Genomic DNA, 20,300 nt, shown 5'->3' with positions numbered 1-20,300 from the left:
GGTGGCACTTCGGAAGCAATTTTCTCTTATGAAGTAATACTGCAGGAGGTCATTGCATCCTGAGGCAGGAGCACCCTGGGAAGGCTGGGCATTGGATATAAAGCACTGAAACAGGACACGCAGGATGGCAGTCACAGCACGCCATGGAAACAAGGGACCACTTACGAGCAATACGGGTGATGCCAGACAGTAAGGATTATCCACAGTGAATGTGAATCAGAAAGCAAACCTGGTTCTTCACTTGCTGTCCTGCAAAACAGAAAGCTATAGCAGCAGTTCCAGTGAATTAAATGTGCAGGGGGAAACAGGCTCACTCAAAGCAATTTCCTCACACCAATTTCCCTGTGAACAACATTTAAACTTCTTCCTTTTCACCGAAGGCAGAGGAATGAACAGACAGACTTAATCGCCCAATTCACTGGCTAGTTCGTATTAAGAAAACCTGGGGCTTCAACCTGGTGTCTTAAGAACTTTATTTAGTAGCACTGCTTGTCTGCCTGCCCCCGTTACCCTCATCACTAGGAATCTTTGAAATTTTTAGCCCCTTTCATGCAAATTTAACAAAAGGGTAGAAATCTCAAAATTTTGTGAGATTTGGTGGCTTTCGCAACGGCACACAAACAGCCTCGAACTGTTGTACATTTAGCTGCATCTTGAGAACAATTTGAGCACTACAGTGACCCGTTAAAAGCAAGCAAGGGGGGTACAGGGGTTTCACTTTGCAACAGGGGGTCCTGATGCACGTTTAAGTTGGCAAAGTCCTGAGCAGAGCTGCGGGGGAGAAAAAAGCTGCAGCACCACCAAGCCTACGACACAGGATCAGCTTCACAGTCCCATGCTACAGGAGGTTGCTCTTGGAGGCAAAGGACACAAAACACACCTTTTTCACTTAAAGACATTCTTTATTCAATTTTTTCTTTTTATATACAATATTATTTTTAATCTGTAAAAAGTACATATGCAGGATTCCAGGTCAGAGGCAGAAGGTTTCCACATCAGAAGATAGACTTTTGCCCTTTTATTATTTTTGGAGGAAAAATAATCTGTCAGTTTTAGACAAAGCAAGAATAAAGGTAGAATGCAAATCCAACTTCCACCAAGCGATTAGGATTAAAGGCAACAATTCACCGTAACAAGTCAGGTTGTCTCCTTTGACTTTGGTGGCTCCCAACTTTCCTGGGCAATTACAGAGCAGTTTGTTAGAAGGGGGTGACAGCCGAAGCAGCTAGTGCTTATCATCTCTGCTACAGTTGTATGCACATAACTTGCAAAAGAGCCTGGGTTTCCTCTTTGTATGGCAACTTAAACTCTTGAGTCAGAAGACTGTTTCTCAACATTCAAGGAGTGAAAGAGGGATGCCTTATCAGGGATCAACAGCTTGCTTTCATTTTTCCCTAATAACAAGAAGTCTGTTTCTTATTTGTCTCCTTAAAAACACGGACTAGACCTATTAATGTACGCAACAGGCTCAATTTGCTAAAAGCCTGTTTACTACAACCCTGAGATGTTGTAGTAATCACCATTTTCTGTGGATGCCAGGTGACATTGTTAATCCTTTCAAAGTTGATGCCATTAGTGACTTATTACGAAGGTTTGTAATACCATTTCCTCAGGGGCAGAAGACAGGGTCATAAAAGACAGCCCAGTGGGGCTTTGCTTAGCTGCAGGTCAGCACAGCGTAGACCTTTAACCTTAAAGGATGGTATTACAGGGAGTGTAACTATTTTTTACTTTTCAGAACCCAGATAAATCAACATTCAAATCTTGTAAAATACTGGGTGAGAACATGTCAGCGATTAGGAGACAGAAGACAATGATCCACAAACTTGGAGTAGGGAACTAAAGAAGCCTCAAAGGTGAGACTGGCACAGGGAATTACCTGCTCTTCCCTTTACTCCAGAGTACCTACTATTTTCCATACTTTTCTTAAACATTCAGTTTTAAGGACACCCAGAATATGACTCAAGGATTTTGTTTTTATTTAGAAGACAAAGCTTAAGAAGTTGACTTCTTGACTGCAGGACGCACACAGCTCCGGGGTGATCAATGGAAGCTGCAGAAATCTGGCTTCTTTGAAAAGTCAAGCTGTAAGTGTTAGAAAAAAATTTACTGCTAGCAGATCCTGACCAACAGGCAAGCTTGAGGCTTGGATTAGGAAAAGAACTGAACATCCTTGTTTTGACTGCATGCAAACAGGAAATAGACAATTCTGGGATTTCCAGGCTCTTGCCCAAATCCAGTGTGCCAAAACCGTACATGATTTTCTGTTCTTTAATTCATCCTGTAAGAGGAGAGGGTATTGTATAAATCGGTAAAGTGGGACAGCTACCTAAAGAAAACGAGGATTGTTTTGTTAGAGAATACAGTGCAAGACTCAGAAACAACTAGGACTAAAAAAGTCATTTTGTGCTTAAATTTACACTCTATCTTCATGAAAGTATGTAACACAGCAGCAACGGAATGAAAATGGCAATATTCTACTGTACCTTAAGTACCCAGAGGGAAAACAGTCTGAACTTTGGGTTGCACGTAACGCCACCCTGCAGATCAGAACCTACTTCTCTGTGAAGGACTCAGACCGAGGGCATGTCACTTCAGTCAGAAGGTTCAATATCCGTGGCGCTTGGTTATTATGCACACACCTCACCCAGAACCCATTACCTCCAAACTCAGCTTGCGTTAGGAAATCTCAGGATCAGATTCATAAATGACACAGCAATTAGTCCTTAAAATGCATTATTTTTGATGGACTATGCACATCAGTAGCTTCTGGAGCAAAAAGATAGTTTGTATTTTAAAGAGTGATAGAGTAGAAACTGACGGCCGTTGGGGTAACTGGAAAACGAGAAACAAGCGTCCTTTATTTGGTACCTGCTGCTTGTCTACACAAAGAAGAAATAGCAGTACTGTACACCTGCTCTGAGAAAAACACCATCCCATAACATGAAATGGCTTAGGTCCTCAATTCAAGCATTCTTGTGGCAGTGAGTTAACCCATGGGGATTCATGGAGGGGTTAATTTGAGGGGTCGCTCTTTGATTCACAAGAGGGCGATGGAAGAGCAGCAATGATAAGCTTGCTGTTTCTGGGACTCCAGAATTCTGTCCTTGACCTTTCTCTGAACAGACTGGCAGCCATTCTACATCTGCATTTATCAGGAGGTGTACAGGGATGGGTGTATGACATGGCAAAAGCCTTTTTCTTTTTTTCTTTTTGAAAATAGAAGTCTCTGCTTTTCGTTTTTTTCCTTTGTACCCGGAGAGATTTAGGAGAACAAGGTGATCGAGTGCAGTTTTAAACTAATAACAGTTCTCATGGGATGGGAAGAACTCAATTTGAAAATGCAACATATCTGAACTTTGGAAAATGAAAAATGATTAGCTCTTCAGTAAGTCACTGAATACTAATTAGAAAAATGAACTAAAGTGGGACCAGTACGAAGAATCAATTTATTAAGCTACTTCTCATTTTAAATAAACAATTACTTGAATCATTATTATTCACTATATTGATTACTTTATAATTCTCGAATTATTTTTAAGATACTACTGCACATTACAGTAGCTAAATAACTGGTACTAAGGTAAAAACATTGAGATGGGAGTTTTTTCCAGGCTCTAGGTCTTCCTCCTCTTAAACTAAAGTAACTGGAAAAAAGCGTTTGATAGCATTTTTTTCTTAGATCATGTGCTGATTTCTATGTTTAAGTGTCAAAGATGAGTGAAGAAAAATCTTATGGGGGAAGTGCTAGTATAACGTAGAGTCAGTTACAATATGATAGAGAGAAAAGCTTTTATATATAAGCCTTCATATAAAAAGATTTTTTGAGGGGGACAAATAGCACTCACTCCTTTTAGATCTGATGCTGTACTGCTGTAGCTCACTGAAGAATTCTTCCATTCACTTCAGTATGAAAACACAATCAAGATTTTTTTAGACACTCAGCCTGTGCACTAATTAGGGAGGAAGGGTGCACCTCACAGCTCTTTTTCAGCAAAGGGGCCAGCCACCATGGTAAGAGAATTTGAGAGCTATGAAGGGGAACAAAAGGAATAATTTGAGCTGTAAGGATTCTAGAGCAACAGTAAAACAAAGAGATTGAGATATACCTGAAAAGACAAAACTTCTTTTAGCTAGTAAGTGAAGACTAAAGCAGACTCCACTTAAGTGATATTGCTCTGCCAAGCCCAGGAGTACTTGAAAAAACACATGCAGGTACCATTTAATTTCTCATAAACTAAGGGAAGAAGAGACCATGTCTTTTCACACTCATACGCAAGAGATGTTACGTTTTTTTCAAAGATGATCACGTTGGCTTTGTACTGGAGCACCCAGAAGAAAGGGAGTTTTATAAACTAATTCAAAGGCAGTTTGGGGCTTCTGTCATACACACACCTGCAAAAAAGGTTCTGTGAATAGTACCCAGAGAATGAAATTGTAACTTTTGGGAAAAATCCAGATGGTGTGGAAAAACATAAAGCAACAAACTCCTACTGCTTAGCTTACAGGGAGCATTTTTAAGTACCATATAACATACCCTCCTATACAAATCTTGAGAGACTGTTTTTCTCATGTTGTCATCTGTGTTTATTTAGCTTTAAGAACCAGGACTAATAAGAAAGATTTTTTCCGATATGACAGGATTTCTGAGGAAGGGAAACTTAGCCTCCTTCCTACCCATGATATGCTCCAGACTCTGTGACTGTACTTGCCAAATGAACTAAGCCCACATTGCTGACAGCGAACTACAAACTAAATGCTTACTAACTGTTTTTTTGGATGTAAGCATACAACACAGATCTTTCTTATTATAAAAGCATTATTTGAAAAGGGAAAATGAGGAGGGAAATAGTTTTTAGAGTTTAGCTTTAATAGCTTAGAGGCCCTGAGAATGGCTGCCAATCCGGACAAACAGATCCTCCTTAGAAAATTCAGACAGGTACAGAAAAAAAATATTCAAATCCCGATGCTGCTGGTGCAGTGATGTTGCTTTTTGTTGTTGCTTTGTTCATGCCATCATCAAACAAAGAAAAAGAAAAAGAAAATCTAGGTATTTGGAACCCACCCGATCTGAAGACGTGACTGGCGTGTTGTTCCTTTCAACAGCAAACAGCAGCAGCAGCAAGTTCCTCTCCCTGAATGGGAAAGCCTCTTCTTCCTTACACTGCTGCATTTATATTAAACAGTAGCTTCCGTGTCTTGCTAGGGTTCAAAGCACATGAAGTTTCTGTCCTGCAAATACCACACTAATGTGTTTTGGTCATGTGTAAAACAGAACTTTTAACTTATCTATATGTTGAAGTGCTTCATTTCTCACGCCGGTACTTGCTTTCCTCAGAGGTCTAGTTTTATCAAGCGTCTGTCTCCTCTCCTGCTTAAAGTCTCAAGTGGTCCATGTAAACAAAACAGAGCTGAAAACAGTCTCTTATCCTCTTCAAAGAGCTGTTTTTATCGATATGCAGGATTTCCTGACAGTGTGGTGTTGGCTAAATGTAAAACAGGCAGAGGATGAGCTTCTGTGTTAAAAACCCAGTTGTCTAGTGGTAGAAGGTCATCGTTGGAGAAAAGCAGATACAAATACCTAGGTATCAAGACAAAGAGGAAAAATGGTGGGTATTAAAGCAGAGCAACAGAGGCTGGGGCAACACAGCAGCTTCAGGCCCCACCAGTCAAGCAGCTAAAGCTATAACCAAGTTACTTGCTTTCAGCGTTTGTATAGCACCCACACAACCTTCCCTGTTAGAGTGATCTGAAGAGTCATTTTTATCATGACCAAGCCCTTCAATGAAAAGTTATGAAGACAGCATTTTAATCTTTCCAAATAACTTGTTTTTCAAGACTCCTTTCAAAGACTTGCAATGTAAAACAAACGTCAAGACCCCAGGCACCAGGATTTGGAGGACAGGGGAGCAGAGAAGACAGCAAAAAATTCTTCTTAATAGAGTAAACCCACTTGGAGATTACTAATCCTCTTTCACCTACATCAAAGATTTCAAGGAAGCACAAGAGAAGCCACTAAGACATGCCAGATATTTGACTTGTTACCACTGTCCTGGAAGCTGGTTCAGCTTCTGGTGGGATGAAATGAGCCAATATATCGTGCAGAGGGGATTCGTAAGTGTTGTACATCAGAAAGCAATGCAGAGCAAATGCGGTGTTCAACAAAGCTAAGGTTTCTGGACATAGGTGGAAGATGTGTATTGGTTCTTCTTAATACACACTTTCGACTGCGGCTGTGCCGTACTTTGTAGGAGATACTGGTGGTAGGGATATTCGTCAAGGCTTCCAAACTCAATTGCTAAAATTCTAAAGACATTTCCCTTGTTCCAGAAAACCTGACTGTGCAAGCGTAACACCATGGGTGTAGAGGACCTCTAAGCTCCTGCTACAGCTTGCTTTCCTGCCATCCACAAAATAATAGGTCTTGCAGCATGTGACAAAGACGGGGTGTTTTTCCCACTCTGTCACATCCACAATGTGCACACATGTTGTTCTGCAGTCACTCTGCTGAGGCTGCTGTCACTTCCCTCTCCCTCAGTCAGATGCTGGTAGCGTCTACTGCCCACAGTTGTGTGTCACTGCCTGATGCTTCTCCCATGGCCTTCATTTGCCAGCTGCGTCCACAGCACAATCCAGTCAGTGAAGTTCTACCTCTTCTCTCCTTCCTCACCAATTAACTGTTTACAGATAAACATTTCGTGATGAGATGATTTTGTTCCACATGTCTAGGTGTCTTTCTCTGGTTTTCATTCATCTTCAGAGAGTCACGCCTTTCCTTTCCTCTGTACTCCTACCTTGCGTTCTCCCTCTGCAGCTCTCCAAACTCTTTTTCACCACAGCAGCAATGTTTCATCTTACTCAAACTCACCTTCCTAATTTGATTAATGCTCTTCCCTGGAATAACTTAAGCTACCTATTTCTAGGCCTTGCTCCTTCCCACTCAACAGCTACCTCCCTGCCACTCATACTGCCCAAACTCTCATAATTTGCCAAGTATCAGTGATAAGACAAAGTATCTGAACAGCAACAATGAATGTTTGGGAGAGGTATCAACTTTGAATTTGAGAGGAACAAAGATGCAGAAGTTGTTAACACCACCAGAAAAGGTCACAGCAAACATTCCATAACACACATTTTATGTCCCTCTTCTGAGGGACATCTTCATTTTCCTCATGGCATCACACCCTGTCTTTATTTTCACAGCCATTTGAGCTATCCTGACCTTATGTTCTCTATTTTATCTTGAAGTGATACCAGTTTCTGGTTTGGCTATGCCAACTGCATCAATGTCAAAAATCTAATATCCAGCTCTCCGATACAACTTCGCTTTGTCCCACAAGCGGGAAATGATCCTAACTAAAAGCCAATAAAATTTTCTGTGTTCCTTCCTAGAACTAGCTTCTTTTGCAATGCTTGCACTGTAGTACATCCCATCACTGAGTGATGCATCAGTGAATTTTCAGATTTCCTTGTGATTATTTAAGATGCAGACAGAATTCTGGTGATACTTCAAAGGTCAGCCTTGCCACTACAGAGTTCCTTCTCTAATTCGGCTTTTATAGGCAGATCCATTGTTTAAGATCAGTTCCTGGGGAGGTATTGCTTCTCTGACTGGACCTGTTTGAAACTGCTGCCTCTCTTTTTGGGAGTATAGCTTTTAGTCTCCAGATCCTGAGAACAACAGAGGCGGCAGTGGGTGACTTTCTGTTTTATAACGATAACCTGGGGAAAAGAAGTATTGTGACTACGTAGAGGAATTTGGTACGGAGCCAGCAGAAGGATAGAGTAGCCAGATTCTCCTCTTACATGTGATGAACCCGGAGTCCCTTCTTGCCAGTGAAACATTGTGGTGCTTGAAGTAGGCACCAGCATTGCCACTTTCAGGACCTGCTTTCTCCCTGCTGCATTTTGATCTCCCAATACCCAAAATTAATGTTCACATACATCAGCTACCATTAAGACCTGAATATTTGACATTGCTGATACTGTACAGAAACCCTGTTTATTGTGCAAAGCCTGCATGGCATGCTAGACTGCCAAATGATTACAACAGGTTTTTTTGTCATATCACCGGCTTGTAAAGACAGAAAGGGCACCTTACTGAGCCTTCCTTGCTAACATGTTTGTGCAACAACGTATGTATCATCCCTTCCATCACACGTTGGCAGAAAGTGGTATAGGTATGTAAGCAGAGGCAACAACTGTGTCTCCTAATAGCAGTTCTGGCCGCATTCACACTCCCAGCAGTGGCACCTGCCTATGAATTTAACAAACTAAAACATTCTCCAAACTGTTATGCAGGAGGAAAAAAAAAAAAAAAAAAAAGGGTGGGTGGGGCGTAAGGAATATAAGCCAATTCAGACACTTTTCTTACAAAAGCAGACAATTCACAAGATTTCAGGGAGGTAACCAATACAGGAATCTTGGGAGATTTCAATGCCAGAGCTGTATTACCAAACTTGCTGATGTAACTTGAGTATTAAGAAAATTGCCACATGTTAGGACATTGCTTCATGGGCAAAATACCTCAGAGCGATGACAACCATGTGACAAAACAGTGCTCTTGATAGCTGGTTTGTGTCAATGATGAAAAAGATGAGTAGCCATGACATAGCTAGCTCAGTTTTAAAAATGTGTCTCTTAATAAAATCCCCATAACATATTCCTATCTTTATACTAGCTTTTCTTATTGTATGCATCACCTCCACAAGTCAGACGTTATAGCATATTCTAGTATAGCATTTTTTGTTATTAATTAGAAAAGAAACGTGGTGAGAGACCAATGACTCTGAACATTTTACCTTGAACCAAATACACAACAGAGTGGATTAGCTTCTGCAGGGTGGACTACAGGTGTCCTACTGATCTGACTGAATTAAAAATATTTATGTAACAGATTATAAAATATGTGTGATATTCTTGCTTATGCCAAAAAGCATTCTAGAAAAACATGTTGTGGGATAAATACAGAAAAATCATCCAAGGGCATGAAGGGCTTTTGTTCCACGCATTTACTCCCTTACAGTGACACAGGAGAAACAGGTCGTACATCAGAGCGTAGCAACTACTTGTATAAGACAGGCCAAGTCAGTTTATCCAACTAAAAAAAAGTGTCTTTTGCAAAGGGAATTTCTTAAAAAAAGATAACCTCTTCTCTGCTGTGATGTCAGAAATCAAAGAGAAATCTTAAAAACTAAAGCTCTCTCAGCACAAGCTTCTTTTATGGGAAATTCCACTTGTCTCTTCTGCTTGTAAAACAGACTGATCCAGGACCATAAACCTGGGAACAAAAGCAAGCCCAAAGCAAAAACCCATGCTGACAAGACAAGATTATTTGTTGACCCACCGCACTCTTCTAGAACTTAGATGCCAGCTTTTACAGGAAGATGCAAGACTGAAGAGCACTTACTTCAAAGTTTCAGCAAGGAAAAAGCTCTGCTGTACGTCGTCATATGTAGGAGATGAGGAATAGACGTCCTTGACACCAGAAAACCCACCACTGACTCGGCAATACTTGTCAATTGCCTGCAAGGAAGAAGGAAAAAGAAAAGGAGAATTTAATTGTAAAACAAAATTTGGAAACATTAAAGGATCAGGCTTGATCAACAAAGGAGGTAGTTCTTCCCACGATCCATTATTCTGTTGTGAATCTCCTCGTCACAGGACGCTGTGGATATTAACAGTTTATGCTGACCAAAATAAAAAAAAAAGGGACTGGACACATACAGAAGTAAAATCCCTCCAAGGCTACTAATGACAGCACATCTGGCAAACTGCCAGGTGCTAAGAAAGTATTCTGGGGAAGAATACTTTCTTTCCTAGGTATTTACTGTTGACTGATATTAATGACAGGACATGGACTCAGCAGACTTTTGCTCTGAGCTGGTACAGCTCCTCATAGGTAACACGGAGTAGAACATCCATCAGTTAATCAATGCAACATGTGCTGAGGTGCACAGGAAGATGACCAATGCCCCTGGATTTCACAGCTGGAAGAGTTTGAAGAGTTATAGGAACTCTGTCACTAGTAGCAAGTCATAGGGACTTACTGAAAGTAGGAATAAAATACTGTACTCGTCTTTAGGGACTGCTGAATTCACCTTATGAACTCTTCCAGCTGCTGCTTTCTCCCCACATTTCCATCTCCTACATGTGCTGCTCTTTGTTTTCCCTTTACACAGTTGAAACTCAAGTCAGCTTGTGTGCTGGGCTGCAGAAGAGCTCTTTATCTTTAAAGCATGAAGTTTAAATCCATAAACATTCCATGCAGAAAGGGGCCAATGGATCCGTGATTCACAAATCACCCAGCTAGTCAGCTCCAACACAGTACTGCAAGAAGCACAATAGAAGAGGAGGAGACTGGAAAGAACGTGTTAGTAGCTCAGAGCGCCTCTCGCCTACGCTTTCATTATTCCACTCACATGCACCACCTTGCAGCACACAAGGATATCGGCCATTAAAACCAGGCCCAAAAAAAGGACTCTGAAATGATTCACAGGTTATTTGTGCTTCCCTGCTGTTTGGCAGTGCTTCCTCAGTAGACACCAACTATTTCAAAAGATTCATACAGGGGCAGAAAAGGTGCAGCGATGAAGGAAAATGTTTGGTTCAGGATGTCTGTCATTACCAGCCACCGAAGGTAGGCAGCTCCCCGAGTTCGGTGACCTACAACTCGGCCTGTTAGCCTGTGTGAAGTTTCCCTCTGCATGGTGCTTTAGGCCCAGATTTTTGTTAATTCTGATTTTTGCTAGTTATACCCAACAGAAGCTGAGGGGAGTCAAGGCAGGGGGCAATTAAGTTTTGAATGATGTCCCTCTTTGCTGAGAAAACAAATCAAACAAAAATTAACTCTCCAAGGTCCTTACTATAGCCTTTGGATACTAGAAATATCGAGACACAAAGGAGAATTTTCCACTGGACACATGTATGAAGAATGCTTGTAGATGCCATCATTGAAATCAGGAGGAAAAGTGAAAAGGCAACGAGCAAGGTACCTAGGGCAGTAAGTCACAGCACATCAGGTACTACAGCTAACCTCCTCCGAGTATCACTCTTACCCTGTGGAAATGTGAGGCTGTTCATGGACCAAAGAATAATCCAGACTGTACAAAGTTCTTTTAAATTTCTAAAGGCCAAGATTTTTAAAGAGTGAGAGGAGAGACTGGCAAAAAGATGTTACTGGAATGGCTGTGGCTCTAGAGCCTGAGCTTATGCAGGAAAGGTACAGTCTTTCTTGGCAAAATCTAATTCTCTAATTCCTTATGTCAAGGAAAGCTTTCTTCAACTTTGGATGGAAACTCCCCTTTTTTTTTTGTCAGGACTTGAGCCTAAAAGGAGAAAGAGTCTGCATGAATTCTTCTCCGATCTGGTTACTGGTGCAGGCCAGGGCTACACCAAGACTATTTACATGCTAGGATTTGGGTTGACCATATTTTCTCTACAGTCTGGAGAGAAAGGTGTATGTGACACATCTAGCCCAACAGCATCACATATGTGACCATCTGTCTGCATGCTCTTGCACACCACAAGTGATGCTAGCTATCACATGGCAGCCAAAAAACCCCCAAACCAAAATGGGAAAAGAAAAAATTGTTTGGCTGACTTCTGAAGAAATGATGCATATGCTGTTTATGGAACCACCTGCATGCTCCTCCCCACGAGTCCTACAGCTATTAGGCAGGTGGCGTGTCAGTCAACAAGAACCAAAGCACCTTGGCAGGCAATGAAGTGCCTCCTCTTGCCACCATCCCTTTTATATAGTACTGCGGAGCACGACCTTGTCTCTGCTCTGGAGTACGGCAAGATGTGGGGGGGGAAGCGCCAACAGTTACAATTCTGCCAGAATTTCTAGCATGCAGAGCCTGACCTTGCAGGTGTTCCTCTGGTCAGTGATTCAGCGATGCTGACATTGTGTGCCATAGCTTGGACAGGAAAACCTTGCTAGTGATTGTGGCAAAATGGAAAGAAGTAACAAATGGTATCACTGTGAGGACACTGTCTCCTTCCCCCTGAAGAATTAAATCCCCAAGTCATCGTAAGAGACACAACTCGTTTATTTTGGAGATTGCAGATAACAGGTATCACTGAGATCCTGCTCTGTGCTGTAAGGCTCTCACGCTTGGATAACTAAGCACAACACTGGTGCAGCTATAGCAGGTCTAGAAGCCCGAAGAAAGAAAAAAATATGTGATTTATATCGATTTTTTTTCCCCCCTTTGAAATTACCAAGTAGTTTTATATCTTCGGAAATCTCTCCTTGGGGAACCAGACGCTGGCTAGATTGGAGTTCAGGATAGGCAGAGGATTTATCCTAGTTGATCAGAGATCTAGACACTACAGGCAGTAATAAACAACAGAGGAAAAATTCCTCTGAAAGGTTGCTATACAGCTATTCATCCAAAAATGGATAAACGAATGGTCCTTGATTGAGAGGTGCACAGAACTTCAGGACACTGGCTGCAAAGTTTGGTGCCATAGACAAGCTGCTTAAAAGGCACTTGACATTTGCAGTGCTCTGCCTTCACACAGATCGCAGAGTACTTGCTGTAGAGGCATCTGATTTGCCACCTGGATGCCCTTTCACTCAAGAGCTGGAGACCAGTCTCCTTGATAAAGTGATGCTAAATTTGTTGCACCCTGGAAGTCCTAGATGACTGGAAGGGTATCAAGGCGATGCTACTATTATGAAGCATCGGCAGGCTGCATAATTTTAGGATGACACACCTGACGTTAGCTTCAAACAACTATGGAAACACATGTAAAAATATAGAATATAAGAGGATAATTGACACCAATCAGCACGGTTTTATAGAAAACTATCTTGCTCCCAAGCTTGATTTCATTGTTTGAGGTCTACAAATTGACAAAGAAAGGTAACTGCAGAGCTGTAATAAACTTAAAAATTTCTAAAGCAATTCATGGTACCATAGGATGTTATGATAAGACAAAGCAGCTCTACACCATACTAATATCACTGTCTTAATTTAAAACTGACTCACAGTGCTCTAAGAACAAACTGGCAATGTAAAATCATCACCAAATAGAACTGCCTCTCAGAGATCCACAAGGAGCAGTCCGAAGTTTTATCAATCACCACAATGCCGCTGCTGGCAAAAATGACAGAGATAAATAACAGCACAGCGTAATCTGGCAGTAACGGGGCCCCAAACAAAGCGAGTTTCATACAACCAGGCACATAATCCTAAATCTAGACATAAAGGCTGTGTAACTGCAGAACCAGATTAGCCGGGGAAGCAGAGACACTTCAAAGAATTCAGTGGCCACATGAGACAATTCAGGAGGAGCTCCTGCTGGGCTATTGTGGCAGGTGCACGCACAGGGACAGTAAACAGCAGCAGGGATATAATTATACTTTTGCACAGGGCTGTGGGTAAAGTCAAAATTGGAGTACGGAATTCTAGAATTAATTTTAAAAAAAGAATGATGAACTGATGTGGGTGCAGACATTTGGAGAAAATGCTTTACAGTAAGATAACACAATTTGTTTAGAATCTTAAGTAGACTCGGTAGTAAGCTTATTACAATCTATAAAAGCTCTTTGAAAAGAAAACATGGGGGAATAAAAGACATTTTAATATGGTATGGGAAGTCATAGGAAAATCCAGTGATTGACAGCTGAAACTAGACCAACTCAAATGGGAAATAAAGCACGTATTTTTAACAGCACAAGTAATTAAATAATGGAACAAACTACCAAAAGAAGTGGATTTTCCAGGTCCCTTTATTCAAATCAAGAATAGAGCAGAAGAATATGCAACAGTGTACTCTTGCCAAATGCATGTGTGTCAAAAATGGCACAAAGTGAAATTTCAGGGCCTGTGACATACAGGGAGGTCAGAGTTGCTCCAAGTTCTTTGGAAATAAAATCAGAAGTGCCTCTAGATTGGACCCCAGCTCCCTCAGTTCCTCTGAGGGTGTTCTTGTGGTTGCAAGTGTGACTCTCCTTGATGATGCCAACAACATGCTCATAGAAACTGTGCCAGTTTCTTCACCAGACGTGGTACCCACAGCTACCAAGCCCTCAACTGTGAACCCATGTTTCTTTCACCTCCAACTTTTGCCCGGCTCTTTTCTGTCTACTCCGCTTCACTAAGCAGAGAGCTATAGATCTTTCCACTCCATCTTACCATCAATCCTCAATTTGCCTGAAGTTAGCCCAAACTCAAGGTATCGTATATCATTTTTACTGTAAGTAGAAACTCTGAATGAACTCTGCAGCCTCCATGGTGCAATCCTACTTAGTCAGATATGCAAGTCCCCGACAAATATTTGAACCCTTCATTCACTCAGATTAGTAATTGGCTTTACATGCCTACTGTGAAGTGGTGGCTCTTATTGCTTTCAAATAATTAGCCTAAAAAGGATTTTAGTTATTTTCTGTATTTACCCTGAATATCTTGCACACGTAATACTCCAGCCAGCCCCCCAGCTTACCATCATCCAATTTGGCTGGCCTAATACAATTGAGATGGCTGTTGTCTCTAGTGCTAAGTATAGTATTAGGGAGAATTAGCCTTTTCTTACTGGGCAAGAGAGACACCCTGTCACAGGGATTTATGATTGCTGAGGCAATATAAGATTCAACTACCTGTTTTTTTTCCCCCACAGACACTGGATTTGGAAAGACGTGACAAAACGGGCCTTGGTCAAAGCACATCCCCTGCACTAAAATGCCCAATTTTTGTCCAAAAATCTAGAAAATAAGGCCAAAAAAAAGCTACTAACTAAGAAAATACAGTACATAGATCTGCACATGCACACAATTTAGCCCTCTGTGCAAATACTCATTGATAAAAGGGAGAGGTCTGGGCTGGAAGTGCTAAAGAAACTTAAGTAATGCAGTATACTTAAAAGCCAGGTGGTTCTGCAGTGTATCCTGGATCACCCCTGAAGTGTCAAAATGACAGCAGCAGATCTCTAATGCATCAGTGAACTGACCCAAACCCATTCAGGTAGGAATGTAATCCACTGAAAGAAGCAAACAAGGGAGACCACCAAGAACTCAGTCCTCAGACACCAGGCTACACAGGCTCAATGTAGAAAATGAAGACCATTTAGAACTCAGAAAAAAAACCCCACCCCACTCTGTTTCCCCAAAAGTTTAAAAGAGCTACTAGACTTCTGATGAAGAAAATATCATTCACCACGAGATGTCTACAATACAGATTTCAAAGTATGCTTCAGTGGTTGAAAGGCAAAAGGGAAGTTAATGCAGACAGTGTTGTACAACAGCAGCAAGCCGACAGCTCTGTGTGTCATACCAGATTATTTATAAATGGAGGAATAAACTCAACAAGAGCTGCGTGTGGTAGGGAAGAAGGAAAAGTAGAGTGTAGGTGTGAGGAGTAAACACAAGAATTTATTATCTATATGCACGGAATAGAAAGCCCTGGGGAACAAAAAACCTTCCCAAGCTGCTGAGTTAGTAGTTAATTAATTAGCTGGTAGAGTAAGAAAATCTGGAACTGTGGGAGGGAGTTGTATGCAAAACCATTTATGAAGAGTTAAAGAATATTTTACAGCTATGTTGGATAAAGAAACTTTTTGTTGAGGAAGCAAGCAAAAAAAGGCACTCTGTAAGGACACAGGCAGTTAAAGTACACGGGCTGCTTGACTGACAACTTTGATGCAGGTTGACAGAAGTATAAAATAAATTCCTGCCCTGCACGCCGCAGAAACTGGAGGCAGGGGAGGAGGCAGGGAGGGTTTGGTTTGAAAGCATTAATGGGGACGAAGAGATGAAGGCAAATAGAGAAAACCAAACAAAACTCAATTCAAAGACATGCTTTGCAGTGCGCTTAAAAGACAGCTCCTGGGCTGAAAAAATGTACATCTGTAAATTCTTTAACCTAGTAGAAAGGACCCAGTCTCGGCTTGGATCATCCAGCCATAGCTTCTGACAGGAGCTGGTGTTAGATCAGAAAGCATCTGTAGTACGCACACTGGCAAGGAGGAGGTTACTGAATCCATTTCTTTGTCACACTAGAAACATGCACAGTTTGAGCAGGAGGGGTGATGTGACTCAATGTTTAATGTTTTAGAGAATGTGACAAATACAGAACCTCTCTCCAGAATAACATCATGTTGGTTTCAACAAAACAGTCTACAAGGCAAAACCTAACCAAGACTAAGACACATTCTTAAAATCCCTGGACTGTTCTATGTGATTGTAACTGTGCCGAGGGCAGGATAGGGATCAGCTCAGCTAAACATTTTGAACCTGCCTTAACTATCTTCCACCTGATGAATACAGGCTTCTCAACAGATCTCTTCCTCCAAGTACTTTTTCTGGGTCTCCTGTCTCTGGAGCAAAACTTGTTTTCACCTGCAGAATAAAGTTTTTCCAGGCTCTTGGTTCATATCTCTTCCTTTGCTCTTCCCTCATCTCCTTTGGCTGTAGTCAAAATATTGCATTAGTGTCTCGTTATCTTTAATGTTTATTCTCATCTCTGAAACTAGCTTTAAGCTGTGTTTCCAAAGACTGCTGGAGCTGTAAGCTGGGAAGTGGACGAGCTGTGGGAATCCGCAGTTTTTGAAGACGACCTGAAAACTGCTCGGCCAGCAAATGACCAAAGCCCAGTACAGCCCAGCAGGTGGGAGCAGTGAGAAACACGAGACCAAAAAAGACAAGAAGTTCAGCCCTAGGAAGCACTTAAAAACCGAAGTCTTTTGGGGATTACAAGTAATTTTTACAATTATAATTTTATATTGCCATGTGAGAATGAAGCCTAGTTACTCATACCCCACAGTGTATGACCACCAGATAAAGGAGTTATCCATCTGTGTACAGAGGATGAAGGCAGGCAGGCCATGGGCACAGAACGGTATATCCCAGTCCCACAACACGTGGCTTCTGTGAACCCGTACAAGTATTTCCAATGAGAAAGACTCAGAAGCATTTTCACACTCACAAATTTGATTAAAACATTCAACAACTAGATTTAAACCCAGGAAAGGAGCTACAAAAAAAAAAAAAAAAGGCAACAATCTACAATACCTTACCAACAATTTTTAAGTTCTGCCATATGTGCCACTTCTGACTTTCTTTTACAACCTACTACTTGTGATGCTGTAATTTTTTGTTATAATTCAGTACATCTAAACCGACTGGCAATTTTTTTCCTTCCAATCAGACAGCTAAGAAAAGAAAAAGCCATGACACCAGCCCATATATACGTATGTACATGACATCTAGTCTACAAACCATCTGAGAACAGTTGTTCTACCGGTTGTGTTTTAATAGCCAACCAAGAAGAAACTGTAAGAATAGCTTCGTCAATTGATCTAAACTGAGTACAAACGCATGCTTAACAGTTATTTATAAAACACCTTCATCTCCCAAGATAAATTATCTCTCCTGGGGGCTATGGACTACTGATAACTGTAGGAATCATGACCAGTGGATTCTATTTCCACGCCTAAAACTCATCAGCTGTATAATGCTGAACACAATTCTCATCTGTGCATCTGGTTCAGCACTTGCAAAACAGGAATAACTGCGTGCACCCCGTATGTACCCTGGTTTACAGGAGCTCCTGAAAAATCATTTACCATCTGAAGTGTTTCAGTACCATGAGATTAAAGTGGCTACAAAAGGAAAAATACATAGAATTAGATTACTGACAGATAATGAACACAGTTACCTGCGTTGCCTCCCAGCCCCACTGCCTGTACTTGGGATCATGGGTGAATCTCCACATATACCAGTAGGTCTCAATCACCTCTGGCCTTAGGATGTAATACTTCTCGTTCTGCCGCACTGCCACCGCCTCTACACCACCATCAAATTTGAATGCTTCTGGACCCAGCTTTAATGCTGCAGAGAAAAAAGGGGAAAATAAAAAAGAAAGAAAAAAATTATTCCTTACCAACCTTTGCAGGAAGGGTAGATAGGAGATTGCTATAACCCAAGCATTAGAGAACAACAGGAACTAGCTTGTCTTTAAGCAGTCTCATAAATATTTCCTATTGTTGAGGCCTATAATTTTTTTAATGAATAATTTATCTAATTCCTGTGGGAAAACTACCTATCTTGATAGGAACACAGTAATCCTCTTGAAAACTAATGAAACACTAAGAATATAAACACATTAACACATTCAATTATAGGACAAAATTAAAGTGACCGTTCTTTGCAAGCAAAAGAAAATTAAGAAGGGTCAGGAAAGGTTCTGACGTCCTTTGATCCCACCCAGCACAGCAAGAAAAGATTTTAGAATACAATCAGTTACCACCATCTCAAATAACCCACATCTTTATCCAAACTCTCTTGGTTTAGGGAAGTGCTGTCAGACCACAGTCACTGCTGTGCTTCAGGTGATCCTCCAGTAATGAGTTTACCACCAGGCAACAAAAACTCAGCCACACCTGAAAATAAATCTCTGAACTAAGAGATTCACTATTTCAGCCCTTAAAGGAATCTGTAATGGCCCTGTGCCAGCAGCTTGAAGACTATTAATACGAGGAGGTACCTGTAGAAAAACCCTCTATAATATGAAGATGCAATTACATATATTTTTTTATTATACAGCTCCACATTATTCCTTGAACCTGACATAAATAACGCACTCTTATCTACAGCTGCAGCCCAGCCTTTGCTTTGGCAGAGAATTTTTAAGGCAACGAACTTTGAAGCTGCACTCGAGCTTTAAAAATTATCAAACCAATTAATCATATAATTCCTGTGGGGCTATAGGCTCAAATTAACCATGGTCTCATGAGTCTGAAAGGGGAACCTTAGAATACTACAATGAAAAATATAAGCACCTCCCAGTGCGTGCCCCAGCAGAAGGCATCCAAAAAAAGTTCCTTCATCTTTTTGTTTCAAGGGAGTACATGTCTGGATGCCAACAAATAAAAGCACCACTCTGCTTCAGCCACATGCGTGGTGAGTGAAGTCCACGGGAAAAGTTTATGATGCTTCTTTCAAAGTGGGTCATTTTACCAGTTTCATAAAATAATTTACAAATTTTACTGCAGAATCAATGATATTAGATACAGAGTTCTACCTATCCAAAACTAAGAAGATAAGAATGGCCATGCTGGACCAGATGGAATCATAGTTCTGTCTGGTTCAGTATCACGTCTCCAACAATGGCCAAAATCAGACAAGGATGGGGAAGAGAAAGGACAGGCCAAATATCTCAGATACCCTTCTCCAGCTTCTCCACCAGTCTCCAATTTTTTTGAGCTCAAAGCTTCTCCCAATCTAGACATATATTTTAATATGCTCTCAGTAATTCTTAGTAGATTTATTTCCCAAGAACTTATCTGGCATTTCCTTAAACCTGTGCAAACCTTAAGCATCCAAACCCACCTTTGCTAAGGAGTTCCACATCTCCAATACCTCTTTGGTGCAGAACCACCTTTTTTGTTCTTCTCCTTTTTCAGCCTGGTTCCTGCTAGATCCATTCAATAGTCTCTAGGTCTTGTCTTGGAGAAGAGAGCGAACAACTGATTCGTATTCACTCCACCAGTCCTCTGCTGATTTTGCAAATCTGTTGTATCCTACCTAAAATGTCCCTTTTCCACACGGAAGAACAGTATCCAATTCAGTTGTTCCTTGAATGAGAACTGTTCCATACCTTTAACTTTTCCTTCTAGCCCTTCTCTGCCACTCTTCCAATTCTACTACATCCTTTGTGAAATGAGAGCCCCAGCCTGAATATCGTGCTAGAAGTGCAGCCAAGATTAATACAGTGACATAATGACTTTTTCTATTTTGCTTGTTCTCAGTTTTTCCTGACTGCTACTGAGCTGACATTTTCATAATCTCAGGAGCAATTTCCTGAGTTGCAATGGTCAGTTAAGAGCTCATAATTTTATATGTGAGGTTAGGAATATTTTTTTCATAGGTGCCTCACTTTACATTTTCTTACATTTAACTGCACTGAATTCAGCTTAGTAATTTATTACACAAGTACTCAACCTCATATAGTCCTTGTGTAACTTTCCAGCTTTATTTTATCCTTGCTATCCTGAGTATTTTTTTTTGTTAACAGCACACTTACCATTTCTACCTGTTCCCCAATCACTTACATATGCATATATGTAAATATACATACATATATTAAAATATAAAATGTAAATATCCTATAAATTTATACACATCTATACACATGTGTGTATAAATATACATCAGCTATACCAGAATATCACCACTTCCTCATTGTAAGAGCTGACTATTTACCTCCACCTTATTTGTCATACTACAACTATTTCTTTTCTCCATGCAGGTACTTGCTGCTTACGCAGTAGCTGCTAATATCCTTAAAGGGCCT

At 40.9% G+C, this 20,300-nt stretch overlaps 1 protein-coding gene across 3 annotated transcripts in view; it reads right to left on the bottom strand.

Annotated features, from left to right (window-relative positions):
* Positions 1-881: 881 nt before the first annotated feature.
* MAN1A2 (mannosidase alpha class 1A member 2) overlaps positions 882-20,300 on the bottom strand; it is a 144,288-nt gene continuing 124,869 nt past the window's right edge. Inside the window, exons 11-14 of one of the 3 annotated variants that reach the window (XR_005827949.1) lie at positions 17,664-17,836; positions 9,410-9,525; positions 5,066-5,581; positions 882-2,281 (exon numbers count right to left, since the gene is read on the bottom strand). Coding sequence is in view for 1 of the 3 variants with exons in the window: in XM_040594493.1 (XP_040450427.1) it covers positions 5,449-5,581; positions 9,410-9,525; positions 17,664-17,836 (422 nt within the window). In the remaining 2 variants the exon portion in view is untranslated. Of the gene's footprint in view, positions 5,582-9,409; positions 9,526-17,663; positions 17,837-20,300 lie in introns of all 3 variants that reach the window. The other 2 variants (XR_005827950.1, XM_040594493.1) reach the window with 2 other exon arrangements.

This window comes from Falco naumanni, chromosome 5 (genome assembly GCF_017639655.2).
Source record: "Falco naumanni isolate bFalNau1 chromosome 5, bFalNau1.pat, whole genome shotgun sequence".
Classification (NCBI taxonomy): domain Eukaryota; kingdom Metazoa; phylum Chordata; class Aves; order Falconiformes; family Falconidae; genus Falco; species Falco naumanni.
This window is presented reverse-complemented; position numbering and strand designations above follow the sequence as displayed.